Genomic DNA, 27,165 nt, shown 5'->3' with positions numbered 1-27,165 from the left:
AGTCTGAAGAGCAAGAGGTCAGGGAGCAAGAAATTTAGGGGGTAGAAAGGGAAGGGCATAGCTGGCCACAGACTGAGAATGTGGGGTAACAGGGAAAGTGAAAGGACCCCTCCCTTGCCTCCTTCTTCAGTCCCAGCCTGCCTCCCAAGGCTGATGCCCTCCTCCACCCGCCCCTCCACCGCACCCAAACCTGCTACACTGTTTCTCTACAGATTCTTTTTTTTTTTTTTTAAGATTTTATTTATTTGAGAGAGAATGAGCAAGTAAGAGCATGAGCAGGGGGAGAGGCAGAGGGCGCAGCAGGCTCACCGCTGAGCAGGGAGCCCAACATTGGCTCGATCCCAGGACCCTGGGATCATGACCTGAGCCGAACGAAGGCAGATGCTTAACCGACTGAGCCACCCAGGTGTCCCTCTTTACAGATTCTTGAGTGTGGAAAGAACACAGGAGAATTCTTCTGTTCTGGCTGCTTCCCATCAGTATCATGAAAAGCCACTTATTTTGTTATTACTGCAATAATATGTTTTCATTTTAAAAATCCCTTCAAGCATAAAAATAATCCACTTCCATTTGATTCAGAGCTATGTTAAATTAAATGATACCATTCTTAAATTAAATTTACTATCATTACTATTCATTACTATCCCTTTCAGAGAAAGGAACCCTTTTCATTACTTTGGCAAAAAGTCAGGAGCCCCTCCCATCTCTTTTGTTGTATCAAACCACATGTCTATGGCATTGTTTAAGTTTTATTTTTGATCTATGGATCTATGGTTTAATAAAGGTAAATCCCCGGGGGGGGGGTATTCAGTATATATTGTATCATATGTGGTATAATTTGCCCTACAGTCTTAGCAGTAAAAGTTGAAGGAAAGAAACAGTTGGTGGAAATAAAGGGGTCATGTGATGCAGCCCAGGGCTGAGCGTCAGATCTGTGTCTGGTCTTCAGCCAATATGGATCACCTTCTCCATTGTAAAGTGGGGACAATGACATCTGCACAGGGTTGTGGTGGCGTGTGACAAGTTAATAAATGGGAAATAACTTTGAGGGGGAAAATGGTCTCAATAAACACATGGTATTATCGCCACGGTGCTGTACTAAATGTAGCAAACCCTTCTCGGTGATCACACTACTTACATTTCAAGGGACAGTATCCAAATAGCTTGTCCGCGTCATAGTCTGCTGTGGTCCCACACCAGAGCCACCCATCTGATCGCCCAGCGCTTGTACAATCTGCATACCACTTGTTTTCAAACTTGAATGGAAAGGCGCACGTTGCCCCATTGGCATTGCCCAGCAGTGTGTACATGTCTAGAAGAGACGTATTGATCGCACTTAGAATGTCAGTCAATCTTCTGGTCGGTGGCTTTCCAATAAGAAGGATGCCAAAAGAATGGAGTCTGACTCTTCTGACCACATTTGAGGTCCCCACACGGGGAATTCTTTTCTCTTTCCTTTTTCTCTCTACCCCCGTCTTTTGCTGAGTACACACAGCAGTCTCTGTTAGGAACAACTCTAGTGCCACCTCATTTCTGCTCTTTTAGGACAGATTTTCCTCTTTCCTCGTGTGAGGGAAAAGTAGTCCGCTCTACTAACACCTGCCTTGACTTCCGCATTTCCCCCGAAACAGAGAAGAGGCAAGTCTTCCTCTTGCTTGGAATTACAGAATGATTGAATCTCTAGAATGAAAAATAGCATTACAGCTGTGTGACTCAAACATGTAGCCAAAAGTGAAATCCCCTCCTACCACTTCCTGTCAAGCCAGCCTCTACTGGAGTCCCTCCACAATGACAATGAGAAAGGGTCAGAATTTGGACATAACCCTCTAATCCACATCATGGAAAGGAAGCACTCAAAGCCAGTGGATACCATTGACAATCAATATTTGTCTTTCTTAAAACTGAATTCAGACAGAGCAAAATGAGAAGCTCTGGGTTTACCTAGAAGAGAAAATTGAAACAAATAAAAAATCATCGTTGACTATGGTTTGGCTTAAGCCAAAGAATTAGAGAAGCTCATATCTCCACTGACAACCACACCACTCCCTTAACCACATTCTCCACAATGTTTAGTGTCTCTGTCTCTGTAGAGACACCCCCTGGGGAAACAATAACCTTCTATAGGGAAGTATTTTGCCTCTTACCACCAGCTAATATTCAGAATTTGTCCTAGATAAAAATACTCTTTCCTTAATTAAATTTTGTAGATTCTGTGACTTTAAAAAGTCCCTAAAAGACATCTCAAAATCCAATTTAGACAATATAAAGTTTGTAAAACATATAGCACAATACCTAACATATATTAAAATCATAATGCACGTTAAGTTCCTTACCCTTTCCTTTCTCTTTCCTCACTGTACTTACCAATCCTCCTGACAAGCTAGGCTTATTTTCATTTACTGAAAAACTACTTTTTCATTGATTGGCTAGTTGTTAGGAACTTCAAAATGCAATTCTAGCTTTTGTCCCACTACGTTACAGAACCAGTTTCCCAAATTATATATTGTATAAGGAACATGCTGGATTTAGATTTAATTATGCCACTCTTAATCACTGGGGTTTCTGTTCCTTCATATGAAGAAAACCTATTAAGACCACCTCAGGGCTAGTTATACTGTTCATTAAATTAGCCAAGAAATTTTCAGTGCTGGATTTATAGTTCTCAGTCAGAAATGGCCTTTTTAGGAGTAACCCGATTTATTTAACAAAGCCCTGATGAGGCCAAAAGAACCAAGTTCCATTCCAGCGACTTTACTGACAAGTCATGTAACTGCAGTCGATTGTTCTTCCTCTGTGGTCCAAACTCTCAGACAACACTCAGATGCTTCTAAGTCTACAATTCTGATTCTAGTAGTATTCTAAAATAATCCCTGGCCCCGGCCAGTTGTCTTCCTCAAGTTTTCTTTAGAGAGACAGACTCTACATAGACCTTCTCTACATTGTCTTCTGATCGAATGTGTAATCCAATGAGTAGATTCCAAGATCACTCTGAAGGGCTAGATCTTCGAGCAGGAAAATCTTAAGTACTGAGAGAGACTTGGGGAGCAGGCAAAATGTGGTCAATGGACCAACTTCATCCAACTACCCAAGTGCTCATAGAAATAACTCAATAGATTCTTAGAACTTTCCCCCCTTCCCCCATGTCCTAATTTAGCTTCTAGGTGGGAGGGGAACTTTGGTATCTTCACTTTTAACAAGCTTTCCTGGTGATCCTTAAACATATTACAGTTTGAGAACCGCTATCCTAAACCCTATGCATATTCTTCTCAAATAAGCAGGAAAACACAAAGGGTGGTGGGGATTAGGGATGGGGTCTATGTAACTTCAGTGGTGTATTTTTAAATAAAATAAGAAGTCCAATGTCTTAGCACCAATCTTCCTTGTTTTGAATCCCTCAATTAGGACTACTGTCCCATCTGTGGAATTTGACTCAGTCAAGTTTGGTTCACTCTTTTCCTGCTAGAGTTTTCCATCAAGTTTCTCCTGAAAGGTTACTCTACTTAGGCTGCCTCGCCTGTAACTTCTAAACCTTCATTATGTTCAATAAATGCCTCAAAATAGCCTCTTTCTGAACTCTTCATCTCACTCTTCAATGCCTACTATTCCTCTTCTTCATAATGAAGGAAAATGGAAAGCTGACAAATTATGGCCTCACAAAGATCTAAACTCCCAAGCTCTGATTAGCTATGACAACTAGGTTCAACCAATCTTTGTAGCCTCAGTAACATAGTAATTTTGGAAACAGGTAATCTCTTATCCCAAATGGCAGGCTCTTCCTCTGACCTTGAGGTTGTTCTCGATAACACTTCCAAATGACTAAGTGTCCAAACCTGGAATGTGGTTATAACATCATCTGATACAAGGAGGCTTTGTAAAAGCCTTCAAGTTCTGTTTTGTTTGTGTTGTCTCTGCGCAGCCACCAGAGAATGAAATTTGGCCAAGATAAGAGAAAACTAAATACTCTGGTTTTATTTAACCTTCTAGAGCTTATGGAACCAACTTCATATAAAATTATTTTCTGCTCCACAGGTGCAACCACTTTCTAAAATAGCTGACTATGTTGCATGTTAATTTACAGGCCAATTTCTTAGCTTTTCTAATCTTCTGATTATTATAGTCTTTTTTTTTTTTTAAAGATTTTATTTATTTATTTGACAGAGAGACACAGCGAGAGAGGGAACACAAGCAGGGGGAGTGGGAGAGGGAGAAGCAGGCTTCCCGCCGAGCAGGGAGCCCGATGCGGGGCTCAATCCCAGGACCCTGGGATCATGATCCGAGCTGAAGGCAGACGCTTAACGACTAAGCCACCCAGGCGCTCCCTGATTATTATAGTCTTTTAATACCCATAAAGTGACAGAGAAACACTGAGAAACTTAAAAGATCATGGAATGCCAAGATTTCATTTTAGGCACTCTGAATTCATTTCTAAAAATTGTAATCCATAGGGGTGCCTGGGTGGCTCCATCATTGAGCATCTGCCTTCGGCTCAGGTCATGGTCCCAGGGTCCTGGGATCGAGCCCCGTATCAGGCTCCCTGCTCTGCGGGAAGTCTGCTTCTCCCTCTCCCACTCCCCCTGCTTGTGTTCCTGCTCTCGCTATCTCTCTGTGTCAAAAAATAAATAAAATCTTTTTAAAAAATAAAAAAATAAAAATAAAAATTGTAATCCATAGTTTAAAAAAAAACTTCAGCAAAAGTTACGCACACACACACACACACAAAGCAGTCATTCTATTAATTATAAACAGCTAAAATATCATTCAAGACTTTTTACTATACTTATTCACTGTCATTTTCTCATAGAACACAGAATAGTTTAAAACACAAACATAATCAATTAATAATTCTAGCACAGACTAAACAAGAATATGCTTATTTTCTTGAATTAGGTTCCAACTAAGAAGATGAGAAAAATTGGACAGAAAGTCAAGACATTCCATGCTTCTTACCTTCATAACCTCTAGAGCATAAATCATCTGTGGTTCCATAGATTTTCCATCTGCTCCATAAACCAGAACCCTTGTAGAGCATAATATTCTTTTCTTGTTTATTGCCATAGTTAAAAAATAAATCTTCTCCCTTGATCCCCAAAAGTGTGTCATTTTTGCACTCCCATTTCTGAAATTCGCTCTTCGGGTCACAGGCATATAGAGTGACAGCAACCCAATCCGTTTTTGATGGTACCCCCAAACATAATTTAAAAGCAACACTCATAATCCGGGATTCAGACACCCATCGGAATTTCTGCGCCTCATTGTCCTGGTTGCAAACTGCTGTTTGGACTGCACTGGGACTTAATGCTTCCACGCAGCGCTTGTGATCTTCATTATATATCAAAAATTGCTTAGTGTCTGTTTAAAAAATAAAAGAAAGAAACAAGAAAAGATGCTTAAGTGGATACATGTGACAAAGAATATTTTAGGTCAAAATTCCCAATGTTTCCATTTCCATAAAATTTATGATCCCAGGAGAAGGTGTGAAGGGGACTCTGGGCCAGCTCAGCTCCCTCTGTGAGGGGCTGGGGATGGTGGAGGGGGCAGTCCTTGAGGCTGGAGAGAGAGACTGGGGGGAAAGGTCTCTCCTGGAAGAGCACAGGGCCCCAGCAACTGGCTGGAAATCCTCACAACATGCTAGTTCATTAGGGGGAGTATTACAAAAAGGCCTGCCTTAAATGCACACAAATTGTAGTGTAGCAAACATAAAAGGTAGAGAACAGAGAAAGAAATAATAACCATCTGAGAAAAGAAAATTTAGATATAAGGGATGCCTGGGTGGCTCAGAAGGTTAAATGTCTGCCTTCAGCTCAGGTCATGAGCCCAGGGTGCTGGGATCGAGCCCTGCATGGGGCTCCTTGCTCAGCGGGGAGTCAGCTTCTCCCTCTGCCTCTGCCGCTCCCCCTGCTTGCACTCTCACACTCTCTTGCTCTCTCTCTTTCTGGCAAATAAATAAATAAAATCTTAAAAAAAAAAGAAAATTTATACATGAATACAATAAGCTGTAGAATTAAATATATGTGTACCCTGGAATAGAATTTTGAAGTCTGATTCATCCCTACTCTCTTTGAGATAGAGGAAGCTCATGTAATTATTCTAATTATAACATTAGCAAGGTTTTTTGTAACTTAAAAGATAATTTCATTTTAGGAAATTTTACCCTTATGTCCAGCAAATCTTTGAACTAAATGCTTTCCAAATAGCCCTGCTAGAGAAGTGTTTTATTTTGTTTTGTTTTGTTTTGTTTTCCCTTGCAACAATAGATAACTTAGTAATGTAGCATCTAGAGCTAAGTTAGTATCTGTTATATAATTTTAACTTTCGGGGAGCCTGAGTGGCTCAGTCGTTAAGCATCTGCCTTCGGCTCAGGTCATGGTCCCAGGGTCCTGGGATCGAGCCCCACATCGGGCTCCCTCCTCAGCGGGCAGCCTGCTTCTCCCTTTCCCACTCCTCCTGCTCGTGTTCCCTCTCTCGCTGTGTTTTCCCTGTCAAATAAATAAATAAAATCTTAAAAAAATAATTTTAACTTTCATTTTATTGGCATACTCGAGCTAGCTTTTGTATAACAAAAAGATACAAAAATGTACTTATAAGTGTAATAATTTGTCAAGTTTGCAGTAAAGGTTAAATAAATACAAGTTTTTATTTCATTTGAGGTAATACTTATGAGAATAACTACAAATAAAGTGTTGTTTTATTCTTATAATTTGGGGCTGGTAATTTAAATAAATATGCGTAGATGGCTTATGGTACACAGTGGCTAGCTGGCAAAACTGAACTTCCTGTTGCCAAAAAAAAAAAAAAAAGAAGAAGAAGAAGAAGAAGAAAAAGAAAAAAAAAGCATCTGAAAAGCATATTTTTCCACTTAAAACTGAATTCATGTAAAGGTTTTTCCTTTTTGTTTTTTTTTTTAAGAATAGACAAATGAACGTACTTTTCATTTTACGACACAAATATCAAACATTACCTCGGAAGATCTACTAAATTCCTTCTACGTAAGTGTTCTTTCAAAATGAGCTGGTAGTACTGCAGGTATTCGAGGGTCTGACTAAATTAGCTCGTTATTTTTAATCAAATCATCCCAGTGAAATATAACAAAGTAATAAAAGTACTACTGGCAGAGTCCTTCACCGTTTACTAAACATTTTCACAAACCATATTCTATTTACTGTCCTCAACACCCCTGTCAGGTTAGCACCATTGCATTCTGAGATCAGTTCTTGGGCCATCAATTTAGGGCTTACGATGGATCTTTGCCTTGAAAGATTATTTTCCCCTGCCCTGCTCCTGCATCTGCTCTTGTCCCACACTTGTTAGAGACCTCCTGTCTGGGTTCCTAATTTGGTGCTACTTTGAATCTTAGCCGGGCTTCTTTGGCTGGGTTTCTCATTTCTGTTGGTTTGATTTCTTGGAATTGGGACTCAATAGAGTCTCAATTCAGAACACCTGCTTCTGTTGGCTTCTCTGGAGTTGACATCTGTCAACTCAGCGTTCAATGCCCGGCCGGAGCTCCTCCCATCTAGCTGAACTCCTTCCCCGGCTTGATCTCATCTTGTTGTTGCTCATGCCATAGTGTGACAAGATGAGTAACTTTCTGCATTGGCAATAAAATTAAAAGATTACAAATATGCTGTTTTGTTCATAATAAAACACAGTAGATAGGAAAACAAAAAGTTAAAAAAAAAACCAATTACTGTGATCATTTACCACACACAAATGTAAATCTAGGCTCTTCTAATCTAAAAGGGTAATGAAGTCTGAAAATTTTGTCATATAGATCTGTAAACTCAACTATACTACCCTTTACATTTAATTTCCTTGCTATTCTGCCTATTGTTTTCCTATCTAGACTTATCTTCCATTTTTCAGATAGTTTTGCTCGGTAACATCTCATCAACAGAAATATCTTCCACCTCATACTTCAGCATTATTGAACAGCCGACATTTATTCATCACCCAAATTTAGTCATATAACCCATTGGTCACCAGCCATTTAAGGTAAGGTGCTTGAGAGTTTTCATGCACAAATAGTGTTCTTCCTTCAGAGATTTTTTATCCTTATTTGACTTTTATTTCATGTACTTTATTTTCATCTGCAGTTCCATCTTAATTTTTCTCTAAATATCATGGCATTTAATGAGCAAACATCCAATCTTCTGTTTTTCATTAATGGCACCATCATCCACTCATATCCCTAAGCCAAAAACCTAGGACATCCTGGATACCCAGCTTTCCTTCACTTTCTAGAACAAAAGCAGAATCTCCTGGCTCTACCCAGAAATATACTGTGACAATTTTATGTGTCAGCTTGGCTAGGACACAGTACCCAGATATTTGGTCAAACACCAGTCTGGGGCACCTGGGTGGCTCAGATGGTTAAGCATCTGCCTTTGGCTCAAGTCATGATCCCAGAGTCCTGGGATTGAGTCCCGCATCGGGCTCCCCGCTCTGCGGGGAGCCTGCTTCTCCCTCTGCCTCTCTCTCTCTCTCTGTCTCTCATGAATAAATAAATAAAATCTTTAAAACAAACAAACAAACAAACAAAAACACCAGTCTGGATGTTGCTGTAAAGGTTTGTTTGTTCATTCGTTTGTTTGATAAGATTAACATTTGAATCAGTAGACTTTGAGTAAAGTAGATTATCCTCAGTACTGTGGGTGGGCCTTATCCAGTCAGTTGAAGGCCTTTAGAGATAACAGACAGAGGTCCCTAAAGAGGAAAAATCCTTACCTCCAGATTGCCTTTGGAATTGAAATGCAGTATCAACTCCTTCTTGAGTTTCCAGCCTGCCAGTTTACCCCTGTAGATTTTGGACTCACCAGCCTTCACAACTGCATGAGCCAATTCCTTCAATATCTCTCAAACGATAGACAGAAGATGATTGATACATGGATAGATGGTAGATGGATGGATAGATAGATGGATAGATAGATAGATAGATAGATAGATAGAGGGATACACACACATATAAACACACTCACATACCCTTTTGGTTCTGTTTCTCTGGAGAACCCTGACAAATATATATACACTCTAATCCATTCTTTTCTTTCTTTTCACCCTAGACCAAGCCACCATAGTCTTACTCTATCTAGTCTTCCTCTCTTTGAAATGCAAAGAAGATAACACTTGATCGGGGCGCCTGGGTGGCTCAGTTGGTTAAGCGACTGCCTTCGGCTCAGGTCATGATCCTGGAGTCCTGGGATCGAGTCCCGCATCGGGCTCCCTGCTCAGCAGGAAGTCTGCTTCTCCCTCTGACCCTCCCCGCTCTCATGTGCTCTCTCTCTCTCATTCTTGCTCTCTCAAATGAATAAATAAATAAATAAAATATTAAAAAAAAAAGAAGATAACACTTGATCTCCCAGTTTCCTGGGTGAGATGGGTCTAATTTGCTACCTGACTCCAAATTGCAGTACCTCCCTAATGTAATGGGTTGTTTCCACTTAACTATATAAAAGAGTCAGATTTCTCTCTGTTTTTGCAGGCTCTTTAGCGGATTACCTGTGATGTGCATCCCATTCTGGCTGAATGCTTATTCAACCATAACATGTTTTCTTATTCTTCTACCTTTGTGAGAGGTTTTCTAAGTTGGGAGGAGATTTTGTTTTTAACTGTATTTTCTTTTTTTAAAGATTTTATTTACTTATTTGACAGAGAGAGACACAGCAAGAGAGAAAACGCAAGCAGGGGGAGTGGGAGAGGGAGAAGCAGTCTTCCTGCAGAGCAGGGAGCCCGATGCGGGGCTTGATCCCAGGACCCTGGGATCATGACCTGAGCTGAAGGCAGACGCTTAACCAACTGAGCCACCCAGGTGCCCCAACTATATTTTCCCAACAATTTAAATCCTTCAAGAGTGTGCTACTGTACACAAGAGAAAAACATCAACCTCCACATCCTAGCTCCCTGGGGGGGACATGATCCTGTCCCTGCTCTCACCCACCACCTTCCAGCCACAAGGCCTTTCTGTTCCTCAAACACTTCATTTCCACTTGAGAAACTTCATATTTCAAATTCTCTCTTCTTGGAATGCTCTTTAAGGTCCCAGCTCAAGTGTCAACTCCTTAGTGAGCAGACTATCCAAATTTTGCTCTTTTATTTTCTATATAATATTCATAACCATCTTAAAATATATTCTTTTTAAAAAATCATTTAGTTATGTTTTGTCCATGTCCTTCTACTGGAATGTAAATCCCACAAGTAGAAAGACTTAATCTTTCTGGTTCAGGACTGTATCCTCTCTTTTTGGAGCAAAATAGTCTGTCCACAAATATTAGTTGAATGAATGAAAGAACATTAATTTAATCTGAAGCATCTTGACGAATAACCCAGATGCATTATTTTATTTAATAACAGATGAATGATGATGGGTGTATTTAATGTTGCCTCTTCCCTTAAAAGTTTATTTTTAGCAAAGAACAATTTATAAATATTTATAAAGGAGTACTTGGAAATGAAAAGTTTCTATTTCAATTCAACCTTATCTATTCTGGTTTCCTTTATTTATCTTTGACATTAGGGAGCACTGCAAGTTTGATATTGTCTTTGCTAGACAATATAAGGAAATGTAACATTATCACTTTATGATTCCAGTCATCCACTATTCCTCTCCCCCACTCATCAACACGGAGTTTTCCTTTTATCATGGTCTCTGTGCAGTTGTCTCTGATTTCTTCCTCTGAAACGGATTCAAGGCCTTGACCGAAAGGCAACTTGTGGTATTTTCGCCACTATGAACCACACCAACGTTTTCTATGTATAAACATTCTGTTCTCTGTCTATACTAATTATGTTATTACAATAGAAACCGTACAAAGCTAACAAATGAGGACAATGAAATTGCTCTATTCATTTCTCTGCCATCTCAATTATGAGATTGAATGTGTGTTTTTCTTTCTGCTTTTTAAATACTTACACATCAGAAATTTATTTATAGAATTGAGGAGACCCTTCTTCCATCTTATCTCTATCTTCCTCATCTCGTATTAATTTTTCAAGAAATATGTGCAGGTGCTGTGTAGGTGATATTGCAAGGACAAACCAGAGACAACTTCTGTGCCCCACTGAGCTCCTACCACCTGTAGTTAATTCAAAGGCAGAAACCTCAAAGGTCAAAATACACTCAGGAAAGAAGCAGTAAGTTTCAATTCAATATCTCAAGTCAAAATAACTGAAGATTAGATATCCAATAACATAAGTTTGAATATTCTTTTTTTTTAAATACGTTCCACACCCAGCAAGGAGCCCAATTCAGGGCCCAAACCCACGACCCCGAGATCAAGATTGGAGCTGAGATCAAGAGTCAGATGCCTAGCTAACTGAGCCACCCAGGCACCCCATGAGGGTGAATACTCGTTTAAGCATATTTTAACAGTTTAAAGTTTTTCCATAACATTGAGCAAATAATTAAATTTCTAAATTGACTAGCAAAGAAAATGAGGTTATTAAATTCGACTACCTAGAGATAGAACTATTATGTGCTCTATTTCCTTATACATTTGTAGACTTTCCCCACTATCGATAAATCAAATGCTGATCTACTAACATGAAAAACAATCTTTTGCAAGACAGAGAAGCTGGATATGAGGAAAATAAGTGGATATTTTGTAGCAGATGCTGCCAGAACTCTACTTATTTCTTCTTGCCTTTTGCCAGTTCAGTGCCTATGAGTCCCACTCCTCAATGTCAGCACAGTATCTCTGGGCCTGGGGCGCATCAGAGGACCCTGTGCCTACATGCCGCGAAGACAAGAAAGGTCAGAGAATGGAGGCCCCCTGGAGTAGCCCTTCACCACTGACTGATAGCAATTGATGAATAAACACCCCCAATCCTTGCCATGTTGAGTGGGATGACTCTGAGGCACATAGTCTACATTGTCACCCAGAGCACCCCAGCAGGGCTGAACTCCAGGTGTCCACAGTGGTCACTGGCTCCTCCCCTTCCCAGTCTCACCTCCACACTCCTCTGCCAGTGTTTCCTGGGACTGTTTCCCACGTGAACTACTTCACTCCAATCACTGTCAGAGATAGTGTCTTAAACAACCCAAACCAAGAATTCTGTCCCTAAAGCCTCAGTAAATGAATGTAAAACCTACATAGGTGTCCTCCAAGAACTAAAGTTAAGTGAAAAGCAGATATTTATCATGCACCAAGTACCTGCAAAAAACTATGCCAAGTGCTGGGGGCGGGGGTGGAGGGCAGACTAAGGATCACAGTGTTAGGTTTGGCAATGTCGAACAGAAGAATAAAGGAAAAATTGAGAGTTATTTTAGTTTTCACATTGATCCTTCATTTATTCACCAAATATTCAGAGAACCTAATAATTTAAGTCACTGCATTTGGCTGTTTGGGGAGGTCCAAGGGTGAATCCAATAGGGGTTATGACCTCAGGAGAAAGGAGAGGGCAGGAGTAAGGAATTTCTCCAACTTCCTGTCTCCCTTCCTAAAGATATGAACAGCAACACCCTTCCTGGGTTTGTTCACTCCCATCTCAGTAGGTCTCCCTACTGAGTCTGCTGATCTCTTTACCTGGGTCCTGGATTCTACCCCCTTCTGCCTCTCCACTTGTTCTCCCTTCCTTTCTCTCCTAGATCTTCAACCTCAGAATGCCAGCCACTCCCCCAATTCTAGGACAAACAAACAAAATCTGTAGGTAAGAAGTTGACCTCCACCACTCTTCCTTCTTCCCCTCACAGTCATGCTAACTACCTAATTAATCTTTATGTATCGTGTCCATCTGATCATGACATAATCACACTGGCTGTGTGACTTTGGTCAAGTTTCTAAACCACTCTGTGCTTCCTTTTTTCCATCTGAAAAATGAGGGGAAAATAATAGGACCTGCTGGTTGTTGTGAGGATTCAATGAGATCATCTAAATAAAGCACTGAGAACAGTTCCTGACACATAGAAACTGCTATCTACATGTTAAGTATTATCATTAATTTGGGAAAATCAGTCTTGAAGACAGCATGGAATGGTTGAGAAGAGGATGAGACTAGAGAAAATAGAGCTGTTGCAGCTCAGAGACAGGAACAGAAGAACAGAGATGGTGGAGACTCCAGAGATTCCAAACTCTAGAGACCAGTTAATGTGGTGGAGAAAGGTATATTCTTTGGGGTCAGCAAATTTGTGATCAAATTCTGGTTCCACCATTCGCTGGTTGTGTTGCTCAGTTAAATTAATCATTCCTGCCTCGATTTCCTCATCTGTAAAATAGGGATAATAATGCTCCATGATAGAGTTGCTATGAACTTCTAAATGAGATAATTTATATAAAACACCCAGCATATCATTTTGCATATAGTAAACATTCCAGGAGTAATGCCCTCCTTCTCCTCCCCGAGTGAAAAGTCTAAACAGTTGACACAAATAGAGGGACTAAGTCCTTCTTTGACGTACTGTTGTTTTGAACTCATTTTATGTCTTTCCTTGTCAACACACTCCAACTGGCAAACTCTTAGCCTCAGAGCCAGAAGACAATAGTCAAGAATCAGCTCTGGTCCTTATTGGCTAGCTGACTTCTGAGCCTGTTTTCTCATGCAGTAAAATGTGGATGGTAACATCTACCTCATGGGGCTATTGTTAAGGATCTGAAGATGATTAATGAATGGGACTAAGGATCTGAATGGGCTCTGTGACTTTAGCTTGGTTTTTAAGTGGACAAATTTGTCTTCGAATACTTTCTCCTTTCAAGGTCAGTTTCAATTCTTTTTGAAAGGGTACTTGCTTTCTTACCTGCTTTACCCTCACTTTTGTTCTGACTGATTTCCACTAGTCTCCTCTATGGACCAAACTAACCACATGATGTTTCCATCCAACAATGCTTGATGGTAGCCAAGAGGCAAGAGGACATTAGTGGTCTCATTTTGACATCAGTTTGACTCCCTTTCTGCCATGGAAATATGCTACTTCAGAAGCTACTTTCTTTTGTTACACTCCTCTTGTGGCCTGGGTGACCTCTTAGTTCTCCCTTAGCTGCTCATGTTCCAGTCCCACCGGCCAGATCTGAGTGTTGAAGGATGCCTGTGCTCTCTAGCTCCCTTTTGAAGACAAGGGTCTTTGTCTTTAACTGAGGTTGAGCACATTTGACTCTGTAAAGTTCACATTTAACCAATGATGACTCCTCCTACTGAGAAATTAGGTTCAGCACCCTCACAAGGCACTGAATTGTCATGTAACAAAGCAATTGTCATCTTATCTTTAACTGCAATATCCTACATACACAGATCTCCATTTCTCAATTTCAGAAAAGTCAGATGAAGTTTGGAACAATAACACAAAAAATAGACAAATATAAGAACAATGGAAAAAAAGAAAGATGACAAGAACTTGGTTTTGCTCAATAACTTTAAAAAGTATGTCTTAAATCCGGCATCTAAAAGAAGTCATATGTAAAGGAAGAAATGAAGAGACTAGAAATAAAGAAAATTAGAAATATCATAAGGAAAATTTTATGAAAATTAAAATGATGAAGGGAATGGCAGTGGGGAATTGTTTCTTGAAGAAATTCTAGATTGGTATTAACCAATCATTCATTCAGCAAAAAAAAAAAAAAAAAAAGAATTGCTTCTGTTTAACAGAAAGAATACTCTATTGGGAGTCAGGAGTCCTGAGTGCTAAATGTGTTGTGCCATTAACTAGTTGTGAGACTCTGGAAAGATCACTTAACCTGTCAGGACTTCAGTGTTCTTACCTATAAAACATGGAGGTTGGATGCAGCATGAGACTGTGCCAGAGATCAAATTCACTGTATTTGTTTTACATTCACTGGCTAGTGAGGTCCTATTGTTGGCATCTTTTCCAACTCTGCCTCCAGTGACATCACATTGGTAGTTTGAAATCGAATTCTTCTTGCTAACAGATAGCAGGGCAAGAAAAGGGTGAGAACTTCCCTCCCCTTTAAGTTTGGCCTCCTGGCCCCTCGAGGTATGACATGGATGCTCACAGTGCTGATGATGTGATATGCGCTCGGGGAGGTGGGAGAAAGAGTTCTCGGTTGAAAAAAAAAATAAACCACAGAAAGTAGGGAGACCTTTCTGTGGGTTTTCTTGATGGGTCGGGAGCCAGGGCAGGGAGTACAGGGGGTAAGGGAATTCATATACCCTTTGTTCTACTGCTTTGTTACTAAGTACCAGTTACTTAGTACTTAGTACTAAGTTACAAAGTAACAAAGTACCAAGAAAGAGGTAAAATCAGAATTATAGGCTCTCAAGGAAAAAAATTCCGGAAGGGGCTCCCTCACCCATGTTTTTGTTTGTTTTTTATTCCTTGAGTAAACAGATCTTCAGCACCTCCCTGCTTCCCCCATATTTATGCCCATGAAGAGGAAGACATTCATCAGAGTAAGGCATCCTGCTGTCTCAAGGAGGGAAACTTTCCTAAACAAATTGAGAAACATTTCTTGCCCCAGAACATTAAGAGTCAGTTTGAAGAAAATTAGTATCTATGCTGCCCAATATGGTAGCCATTAGCCCTAAGGGTCTATTGTACACTTGAAATGAGGCCAGTCTGAATTGAAATGTGTTCTAAGTACAAAATACACACTGGATTTTGAAAATTTAACTTTTAAAAAATAAATGTAAAAATATCCCAATACATTTTATACTGATTAATCTTCACTAGAGGTATTTTGGATATATTGGGTTAAATAAAATATATTCATAAAATCAGTGTCATCTGTTTCTTTTTACTTTTTTTTAGTGTGGCTACATAATGTAACCAATGATGTTTCTATTGGACTGCCTGGGCTAGAATCCAGGTCCCACACAGAGCCCTTGAACTGTTCATCCAGATTCTGTTTGAAGACCTCCAGTGACAGGGAACTTACTCCTAAGCAGACTATTCTATTTGAGACAGTACAACTCTTAGATTTTCATTGGTTTTAGTTTTAACCTTTGGGGCCACAAGACAGACTTCCAAGATGAACACTGTGTTAATGTCTAACATCAGCCTGTGGTCTTCTCCCATTTGGATTAAGCATCTCCTCCTTCAGCACCCCTTACTCACTGAGAGATAGGCTTTGTAATCAGGAATAAGGCAAAATACCTTTTCAGACTCCAAGAACCTCAGCATGCTTTCTTGGGAAATCTCTCCTTTAAATGCTTAATCTCTCCTTTAATGGGAAATCTTTCCTTTAAATGCTTAATATACTGCTTTTATTGGATAATTTGTTACTACTGTGGGAACAAGAAGTCACTACTTTTAATAGCTAGCACTTAGGAAGCAATTCCTATGGGCCACACTATGTTCTAAACATTTTCCATTTTGTAACTCACTGAATCTTGCAAAAACATGGTGCAGGTAACATTATGCTCCCCATTTTAGGAACAGGGAAACTACAACACAGAGTAAGTTCCTGGCAGGGGCAGGGGACTTTCACTTGTGCTTTTATAATCACCGCTACTTCTTTTTTCTTTTTTTTTAAGTAGGCTCCACACCCAGCATGGAGTCCAGCATGGGGTTTGAACCCACCACCCCATGATCAAGACCTGAGCTGAAATCAAGAGCTGGATGCTTAACTGACTGAGCCACCCAGGTGCCCCATATAATCACTGCTACTTAATGCTCATTATGATTTAATGTTTTCTGTGGTCTGCACCCTCTCTGGAAGTCTCCTGGTGGTGGCCGTTTCTGTGTTATTGTTGTGCTCCCAGTCCTGCCCCCACCATTACATGGAGAGTATGGAGTGCCGTTTGCACAGACTGCACACAGATGACCTGTGCTGATTTGGGAGAAAAGAAGGGGGATCAGGAATGAAAAGTTCAAAGTTGAGATCCCTTCGATCTCGTTTCAAAAAAAAAAAAAAAGGGAATGAAAATTCTAAGGTACTTTCTTTCTGAAGTTAAATAGGTTGAGTCTAGAGAACTAGAAAAGAGAGACTCAACAACGTCTTTGAGAATTGAAAAGCTGTGAATCTGTTCCTCCTGAGTAATCATCAGTCTCGGGGAGGGGCGGGGAGGGGAAGAGGAAGAAAACAAGCGTAAGTCAGTTTGAACAACTTAGAATACTGATAAGGATGAACTTTGTAGCTGTAAAAAACTACGGATGATTAAAAAGTTTGTTCACAGAAAAAGACGCATTGTGAAAATCTCATGGAATCCATCTTTGGAGGATCATTTATGATCCGATCCTTAGACCCACCGTGAAGAAAGACAACAGTGCCTCCCTCCTTTTGGCCAAAAACTTTCAGAAGATATTTCTTGGTGGTTAGACAGGAATATTGTGAATTGAAAACCAGAACACACAAACTACAGAGGAAATGCTTCTAAGAACAGAGCAGGGAAGGAACAATGGGACATGAGAGAAGTCAGGAGGAGACGGGGGTTCTGTGGGGCTGGGGGCCAGGTGGCTCCTCTGGCCTGAGAAGCAGCCTCCCTACTCCTGGTCCCTGGCTTCCAGGAGGAGGCAACCGGTTTCCCCACAGAGCCGGTGGTGCAGGGGACTTTTGCTTTCCTCCTCACCACAGGTATTGAAAGGAATCCATTAACCTTGACCCAAAAGGGAAGGTGTGCCATCGCCCCCAGGCCCCAAGTCAGAAAGCTTCCGCTTCAGTCAACTTACCCAACAGCTGTACAGCGACCGGAATGAGAGAGAGGAAAACCAGGAGCAGGGACAGCCTCATGTCCCAGAGTTTATCCTTCGCTTGCACTGATGGAGAGGAGGGGGTAAGAAGGAACCAAAACAATGCAGGCACCCAATCACCCCTTCCGCTACTCTGTTCTCAGAGCTGCCCTGCTGAAAAGAGGTGTGGAGGAAGCTCTCACTTTTAAAGGGCTTCTGAAATTAGGGAAAACCTCCAATAAGGAGATATCCTGTCACATGAGGGTAGTTGGAAAAACAGGAATTCAAAGTTACAACTTTGCTTTGTAAGCTAACTTCTGAGAAGAGCAGACACAGAGGAAGGGAAGAAAGGGACACATGTGGGAGAGGCGTGAGGAAGGGGGGGTGGCGAAAGGGTGATGGTGAGAAACGCAGAGACAGGCTGGCCTGCAGAGAAGGGGAGAAGTGAAACAGCTGTTTGCCTCAGGGCTGGTTCAGAAGGGGCTGTGTGAAGAGCAAGCAGGAGGCCATTACCTGGGCTGGAAAGCTCGGGTTCCCTCTGGGAAGCAGCTGAACCCATGGTCCCTCAGCAGACAACCCCAACCTAGAGTGACAGAAATGGCAGGCACTGAAAAGGACAGTTTCATGCTGGAAACCTTTTCTTAAGGGCTGTAACTGATTCCCTTCATTATCTATATTCAGTGCTTGGAGTGCCTTTTTTTTCTTGGATTCAAAAGACACAGTTCTCACAGAGCTTTGTTCGTTTAGCCAGAAGAAAAGTAAGAGGCTAAACCTAAAAGGGAATCTCCTCATGGCTGGGAAGCAGAAAGTTGTAGAAGGCTTTCTCTAGAAAGTTCTCCAGAAAAACATAGAAAACAGTGACAAAAGATCCTTGATGCCCAGCCTCAACAATACTGGTTTTCTTCAACTTCAGAAAGGTCCTCTTAGAGGAGAAAATCTGCTCATTTTGTCACAAGGATGTATATTCATTACATGATGGGTGTAATTCTTTCTTTAAAAACAAAAATTGGCGCACCTGGATGGCTCAGTTGGTTAAGCGTCTGACTCTAGATCTCAGCTCAGGTCTTGATCTCAGGGTTGTGAGTTCAAACCCTGCATTGGGCTCCATGCTGGGTGTGGAACCTACTTAAAAAATAATGATAATTTTAAAAATAAATAAAAATAAAAACAAAAGTGTTCATTAAACACAATATGAACCCCTAAACATCTACTTTTATTTTTCAGAAGTAAAACATGGATTAAGAATATCTTGATACGGATATCAGTAATTAGATAGCCAACCCACACCTAGAATGTGGTAAAGATTAGCAATTCAAAATGAAGCTGCTAGAAACATTGCATTTTCTTGAAAAAATTTTTTTTAAAGATTTTATTTATTTATTTGAGAGAGAGAAAGAGAGCCAGAGAGAGAGCATAAGTGGAGGAGAGGGGAGAGGCATAGGGAGAGGGAGAAGCAGGCTCTCCGCTGAGCAGGGAGCCCGACACAGGATTTAATCCCAGGACCCTGGGATCATGACCTGAGCTAAAGGCAGACACTTAACCGACTGAGCCACCCAGGCGCCCTTTTTGAAATTTTAAATAAGTAGTTTATCATCAAGTGGAGAGCCCCAAGATTGACCATTTTTGTGAAAGTTATAAAAGTTATAAACTGCTTCCTAGGAAGAAATGTGATATAGTCTGCTTACTGAATTTTTTTTAAACATTCTAAATTTAAGATTATTCAGACAGGATGCAAAAGGCGGTAAAAATGTAGGACACAGGACAAAAGTTTGGGGTTTTTTTTCATTAAGCTAAGACTTGACTGACAAAGTTGGTTATGAAACAGATGAGGGGTGCCTGGGTGGCTCAGTCATTAAGCATCTGCCTTTGGCTCAGCTCATGATCCCCAGATCCTGGGATTGAGCCCCGCATTGGGCTCCCTGCTCAGAGGAGAGTCTGCTTCTCCCTCTCCCGCTTCCCCTTCTTGTGTTCTCTCTGTCAAATAAATAAATAAAATCTTAAAAAAAAAAAAAAAAAGAAACAGATGAAACAAAATGGTTGTTTCTGAAATACTGTTTCACTGATTTATCACACACACACAAAAAAGATATTTTAAATGAATCATTCATGGCCTTTAAATGTAAATAATTTATATAAATTCAAAAAATTTTGCCTAATTTGGATTTATATCAATTTCAGAAGCAAAGAAAATGTAATTGTATTCTCTCTATACTCACCCTCAAGGTTTTTTGAATTACACAAATGTGTCTGTCACATGGCCAACCAAGATCAGTGGTAAATCTGTGACTTTGAAACAAAAGGAAGCCAACTGTCCCACAAAGAATTTACCCCAAGGCCTTGACCTTATTGAAACAAAAATATATCAGGCTAGAAGGGGTGGACAGGCAAAAAGAAATCCAACACAGAATATGATGGAATAGGAAGCTCTAGGAATACACATTTCTTCTAAACAACTATTGAACTGGCAGGAACTGTCTGAAGTAACTATTTTGGAACTCTGGACTCTAGTAGAAACCTTGGAACACCGAGTGGAGAACTGGTAAATTTCAATGAATTTCAACCTTTCCCTTATGGTAGTGGCTACCATCCTCCATCCCCAGTCTTTGTGGCTGGTGGTGTGAGGGTGGCATACTGTGTTTCTGGTGCAGCTTGCTAGAGCCAGGGTGGATACTAAGGACGTTGTCTTTCAAAATATCAGTTATGGGTTCTGAAGCTTGACCACTGCTTTTAATTGCTTTCAACACTTTTATTCAACATAGTATTAGAAGTTCTAGCTTAATTAGGCAAGAAAAAAAAAATTAAAAGTATCAAACTGGAAAAGAAGTAAAAGTATCTCTCAAGAAGTGAAATTACCTCTTTTCACAGATGGCATGATTTTATATGTGGAAAACCCTAAAGCTTCCACCAAAAAAAATGTCAGAGCTAAGAAACAAATGAAACACAGTTGAAAGATACAAAATCAAAACACAAAAATCAGTTGTATTTCTATATACTGTTAATGAAAAATCTGAAAAGGAAATTAAGAAAACATTTCCATTTACAATAGCATCAAAAAGAATAAAGTACTTAGGAATAAGTTTAACCAAGGAGGCAAAAGACTTATACAATGAAAGCTACAAAATATTGCTGAAAGAAATTAAAGAAGACCTAAAAAAATGGGAAGATATCCCATGTTCATAGAATTCCATGTTCGTAGATATTAAGAAGACTTAATATCATTAAGATGACAGTACTATCCAAAGAGTTCTATAGATTCATGCAATTTCTATAAAAATCCCAATGATACTTTTTGTAGAAATAAAAACAACCATCATAAAAATCACATGAAATCTCAAGAGATACCACATAGGCAAAACAATCTTGAAAAAGAATATAGTTGGAGAACTCAATTCATACTTCCTGATTTCAAAACTTACCACAAAGCTACAGTAATCCAAATAGTGTGGTGCTGGCATAGGGGAAACATGAGACCAATAGAATAGAATAGAAAGCCCAATTCTCACATATGTAGTCAATTGATTTTTCAGAAGGGTGCCAAGACCATTCAATGAAGAAAGAAGTCTCTTCAACAAATTGTGCTGGGAAAACTGTATATCCACATACAAAAGAATGAAATTGGGCTTTTATCTTATACCATATACAAAAATTAACTCAAAATAGATCAAAAGCCTAAATTTAAGAGCTAAAACTATAAAACTTTTAGAAGAAAACATCAGGAAAAATCTTCATGCCATTGGATTCAGCAATGAGTTTTTTGGGGGTGGTGGCGGATATGACACCAAAAGCACAGAAAATGAAAGAAAAAATACATAAATTGGGCTTCACCAAAATTTTAAAAATTGTACATCAAAGGATACAATCAAAAGAGTGAAAAGACAATCTAGAGAATGGGAGAAATTATTTGCAAATCACATATCCGATAAGGGATTAATATCCATAATATATAAAGAAGTACAACTCAATAGCAACAACACAATCAATTTTAAAAATGACAATGAGCTTGAGCAGACATTTCTCCAAAGAAGACACACAAATAGCCAATAAGCACATGAAAAGATATTCAACATCACTAGTGATTAGGGAAGTACAAACCAAACCACCGTGGCATATCACTTCACACCCATTGGGACGGCTACTATCAGAAAACCAAAACAGAAAATAATAAGTGTTGATGAGGATGTGGAGAAATTGGACCCCTTGTGCACTGCTGGAGGGAATGTAAAATGATATAGCCACTGTGGAAAATAGTTTGGCCATTCCTCAAAAAGTTAAACATATCATTGTCATGTGATCCAGCAATTCCAAAGAACTGAAAACAAAGACTAACACAGGTATTTGTACACCAACATTCATAGCAGCATTATTCATATTAGCCAAAAGATAGAAGCAACCCAAGAGTCTATCAGCAGATGAATGGATAAACGAAGTGTAGTGTTTGTCACTCACACAATGGAATATTATTCAGTCGTAAAAAGGAATCTGATACCTGCTACAAGAAGTACAACCTTGTATTGTGCAAGACTGTTGAATCTCAGATCTGTACCTCTGAAACAAATAATGCAATATATGTTAAGAAAGAAAAAAAGAAGAAGAAGAATGTAGCAGGAGGGGAAGAATGAAGGGGGGTAATCGGAGGGGGAGAAGAACCATGAGAGACAATGGACTCTGAAAAACAAACTGAGGGTTCTAGAGGGGAGGGGGTTGGGAGGATGGGTTAGCCTGGTGATGGGTATTGAGGAGGGCACGTTCTGCATGGAGCACTGGGTGCTATGCACAAACAATGAATCATGGAACACTATATCTAAAACTAATGATGTAATGTATGGGGATTAACATAACAATAAAAAAATTAAAAAAAAAGAAGTACAACCTTGAAAACACTATGCTAAGTGAAATAATCCAGGCACAAAAGGGCACATATTGTATGATTCCACTTATATGATGTATGTAGAACAGGCAAATTCATAAGAGACAGAAAGAATAGAGGTTACCAGGGACTGGTGAGGAAGGGAGAGTGGATGTTATTGTTTAGTGGGTACAGAGTTTCTGTTTGAGATGATGAAATGTTCTAAAAATAGATAGTGGTGATAGTTACACAATATTGTGAACATATTTAAAGCTACTGAATTGTACACATAAAAACAGTTAAAGTGGGAAATTTTATGTTATGAATATTTTACCACGTTAGAATAAAATCTGTTACCATATTCTTCTACTAAGTTTTGGTTCTGGTTTTTGCTTAGCTGTTGATGGTGGTAGCTTTTAACTGGCACTTCCTTCAAGCTAATGAAGTATTTCTACAAAATTAAGAAAATTCTTACTTTTTTAATTGGCAAGATCATTGCTGAACTATTTCATTTCCTCCTAGACATTCTCTTTCTCAAGCATCACGTACTTCACACCCACTCAATTCCATAAAAGATGAACTTGATGACTCTTTTGCTCTGAAACAGTTCCAAGAAAATTAGCTCAACACAGTTTTTGTAACCTGTTCTATCATTTCTCATTCAGAAGTTTGTTTTGTTTAAGCAAGCCTGTCTTTTGATGGGCAAATTTGCTCAAATGGTATCACAATAATTATGACCCAGGAAAAAAAAGATGTAATGATGCAGCTGAGTATAAACTTAAAAATTTAAAGTATGGAACACTGTTTCTTTATGTTCTTATTCCTCATATTTTCCAACCCTTACCAAAATATGTCAAAACATCAATAATGCATTTACAGTTTAATAGAAAACAATTGCCTTTCTGCAATAAAAAAAAAATCTTTGTATTGGATTTTTATCTAAAATTTGACTTTAATTGTAATTCTCTTCAGATAGAATATTTAGATTGATTATAATTTACAGTATATATATATATATATATATATATATGTATATGTATATGTAGACTATTTGAGGGCCTGTGAGTTTTATAGTTCTCTAATTGGTGTTATATTTTGTTTTGTTTGGCACCGCACACATCTTTATAATAAACTTATTTAACTTTGCAAAATAATTTAATTAGAATGTTACTTGATCCATTTTATATTTGAAAAAAAATTTAAGAATAAGATTAAAAATGTACTTTATGGTCTGAAAATGACTGAGACTTTATAGTTGGAAGCCAAGACAAAAACATTAGATTTCTTCTCCAGAACTACACAAATGTGTAATGTTACCTATAATATTTAGCAATACAGAATGTAAATGTTATATCTATTCACTGAAATAATCTGTGTTCTCTAAGGTATGAAATGTTCTCTAAGGTATCTAAATCTTAAAAAAAAAAAAAAGAAATACATTATAGAGGAAGAAGGCATTCCTGAAAAATCCATTAATATTTTAATTTCAACACATGAGAAATTATGAGTTTTTTAATAGGCACATCCTGAAAAATTAAGATAAATGCAAACTTTCACAGCAAATATTACTATAGTAAATATTATCCCAAGCACATATAAAATCATTTTTTTTATATATTTAAGACTACACTACCTTTTTTTAAGATTATTTTTTAAGACACTTAATTTACAATAAAACTGAGAGGAAGGTACACAAATTTTTCATTTACTCCCCTGCCCTACATGTGCATAGCCTCCTTGATTATAATCATCTTCTGTACTCTGCTTGTTCATCTTTTTTTTTTTTTAAAGATTTTATTTATTTATTTGACAGAGAGAGATATAGTGAGAGAGGGAACACCAGCAGGGGGAGTGGGAGAGGGAGAAGCAGGCTTCCTGCGGAGCAGGGAGCCCAATGCGGGGCTCGATCCCAGGACCCTGGGACCATGACCTGAGCCGAAGGCAGACGCTTAACGACTGAGCCACCCAGGTGCCCCTGCTTGTTCATCTTTTTATATTGTCCCTGTAGTTTTGGCTTTCCTAGAATGTCATATAATTTGAATCATACAGCATGCAGCCTTCTCAAACTGGCTTCTTATATTTAGTAATATTCAGGTAAGTTTCCTTCATGGCTTTTCATGGCTTGCTAGCTCATTTCTTTTTTTTTTTTTTTTAAAGATTTTATTTATTTATTTGACAGAGAGAGACACAGCGAGAGAGGGAACACAAGCAGGGGGAATGGGAGAGGGAGAAGCAGGCTTCCCGCGGAGCAGGGAGCCCGATGTGGGACTCGATCCCAGGACCCTGGGATCATGACCTGAGCCGAAGGCAGACGCTTAACGACTGAGCCACCCAGGCGCCCACTCATTTCTTCTTAGTGCTGAATAATATTCCATTATCAGAATTACCACAGTTTATTTAACCATTTTACCTACCTATTTACCTATAGGAGGACCTCTTTCTTGCTTCCAAGTTTTGACAATTATGAATAAAGCTGCTAAAAATATCCATGTTCAAGCTTTTGTGCTGACATAAGTTTCCAACTCCTTTGGGTAAATGCCAAGAAGCATGATTGCTGGATGGTATGGTAGGAGTATGTTTATTTTGTAAGAAACCATCTTTCTGTCTTCCAAAGTGTCTATACCATTTTGTTCTCCCACCAGCAATGAATGACAATTTCTTCTGTTCCATATCCTCCCCAGCATTTGGTGTTGCCAGTGTTGTGATTTTGGCCATTCTAATTGAGGTGTAGTAGTTTCTCATTGTTGTTTTAATTTGCATTTCCCTGATGACATATGATCTGGAACATTTCTTTCTATGTTAACTTGCCATCTGTGAGGTGTCTATTCATTTGGTGAGGTCCTTTTCCATTTTTAAATTGGGTTGCTTGTTTTCTTTTTTTTTTAATTTAAATTCACATATCATTAGTTTTTTATATAATGTTCAATGATTCATTAGTTGCATATAACACCCAGTGCTCATCACATCACATGCCCTCCTTACTGCCCATCACCCAGTTACCCCATCCCCCCACCCATCTCGCTTTCTGCAACCCTCAGTTTGTTTCCTGGACTCGAGCATCTCTCATGGTTTATCTCCAGGGTTGCTTGTTTTCTTAGTGTTGCGTTTTAAGAGTTTTTGTATATTTTGGATAACAGTCTTTATCAGATATGACTTTTGCAATTATTTTCTTCCAATCTGTGGTTTGTCTTCCAATTTTGATATTGTCTTTCACAAAGCAGAGGCTTTTTATTTTTTTATTTTTATTTTTTTAAATTTTTTATTGTTATGTTAATCACCATACATCATTAGTTTTTGATGTAGTGTTCCATGATTCATTGTTTCTGCATAACACCCAGTGCTCCATGCAGAACGTGCCCTCTTTAATACCCATCACCAGGCCAACCCATCCTCCCACCCCCCTCCCCTCTAGAACCCTCAGTTTGTTTTTCAGAGTCCATCGTCTCTCATGGTTCGTCTCCCCCTCCGATTTCCCCCCTTCATTCTTCCCCTCCTGCTATCTTCTTCTTCTTTTTTTCTTAACATATATTGCATTATTTGTTTCAGAGGTACAGATCTGTGATTCAACAGTCTTGCACAATTCACAGCGCTCACCATAGCACATACCCTCCCCAATGTCTATAACCCGGCCACCCCATCCCTCCCACCCCCCACCACTCCAGCAACCCTCAGTTTGTTTCCTGAGATTAAGAATTCCTCATATCAGTGAGGTCATATGATACATGTCTTTCTCTGATTGACTTATTTCACTCAGCATAACACCCTCCAGTTCCATCCACATCGTTGCAAATGGCAAGATCTCATTCCTTCTGATGGCTGCATAATATTCCATTGTATATATATACCACCTCTTCTTTATCCATTCATCTGTCGATGGACATCTTGGCTCTTTCCACAGTTTGGCTATTGTGGACATTGCTGCTATAAACATCGGGGTTCACGTACCCCTTTGGATCCCTACATTTGTATCTTTGGGGTAAATACCCAGTAGTGCAGTTGCTGGGTCGTAGGGTAGCTCTATTTTCAACTTTTTGAGGAACCTCCATACTGTTTTCCAGAGTGGCTGCACCAGCTTGCATTCCCACTAACAGTGTAGGAGGGTTCCCCTTTCTCCGCATCCCCGCCAACATCTGTCATTTCCTGACTTGTTAATTTTAGCCATTCTGACTGGTGTGAGGTGGTATCTCATTGAGGTTTTGATTTGGATTTCTCTGATGCGGAGTGATGTTGAGCACTTTTTCATGTGTCTCTTGGCCATTTGGATGTCTTCTTTGGAAAAATGTCTGTTCATGTCTTCTGCCCATTTCTTAATTGGATTATTTGTTCTTTGGGTGTTGAGTCTGGTAAGTTCTTTATAGATTTTGGATACTAGCCCTTTATCTGATATGTCATTTGCAAATATCTTCTCCCATTCTGTCGGTTGTCTTTTGGTTTTGTTGACTGTTTCTTTTGCTGTGCAAAAGCTTTTTATCTTGATGAAGTCCCAATAGTTCATTTTTGCCCTTGTTTCCCTTGCCTTTGGCGAGGTTTCTAGGAAGAAGTTGCTGCGGCTGAGGTCGAAGAGGTTGCTGCCTGTGTTCTCCTTTAGGATTTTGATGGACTCCTGTCTCACATTGAGGTCTTTCAACGATTTGGAGTCTATTTTTGTGTGTGGTGTAAGGAAATGGTCCAGTTTTATTCTTCTGCATGTGACTGTCCAATTTTCCCAACACCATTTGCTGAAGAGACTGTCTTTTTTCCACTGGACATTCTTTCCTGCTTTGTCAAAGAT

General features: G+C 39.4%; 1 protein-coding gene across 1 annotated transcript in view; it reads right to left on the bottom strand.

Moving 5' to 3' along the window:
• The window catches only part of MRC1 (mannose receptor C-type 1), a 108,032-nt gene extending 90,277 nt beyond the window's left edge, over positions 1–17,755 (bottom strand). The window contains exons 1-3 of the mRNA XM_036097070.2: positions 17,549–17,755; positions 4,948–5,349; positions 1,139–1,312 (exon numbers count right to left, since the gene is read on the bottom strand). Coding sequence (XP_035952963.2) covers positions 1,139–1,312; positions 4,948–5,349; positions 17,549–17,609 — 637 coding nt within the window. The 5' untranslated portion in view covers positions 17,610–17,755. The remainder of the gene's footprint in view (positions 1–1,138; positions 1,313–4,947; positions 5,350–17,548) is intronic.
• Between the last annotated feature and the right edge of the window lie 9,410 nt (positions 17,756–27,165).

This window comes from Halichoerus grypus, chromosome 6 (genome assembly GCF_964656455.1).
Source record: "Halichoerus grypus chromosome 6, mHalGry1.hap1.1, whole genome shotgun sequence".
NCBI classification, from domain to species: domain Eukaryota; kingdom Metazoa; phylum Chordata; class Mammalia; order Carnivora; family Phocidae; genus Halichoerus; species Halichoerus grypus.
Note: the sequence above shows the minus strand (reverse complement) of the source record. Positions and strands in the feature narration are given on the sequence as shown.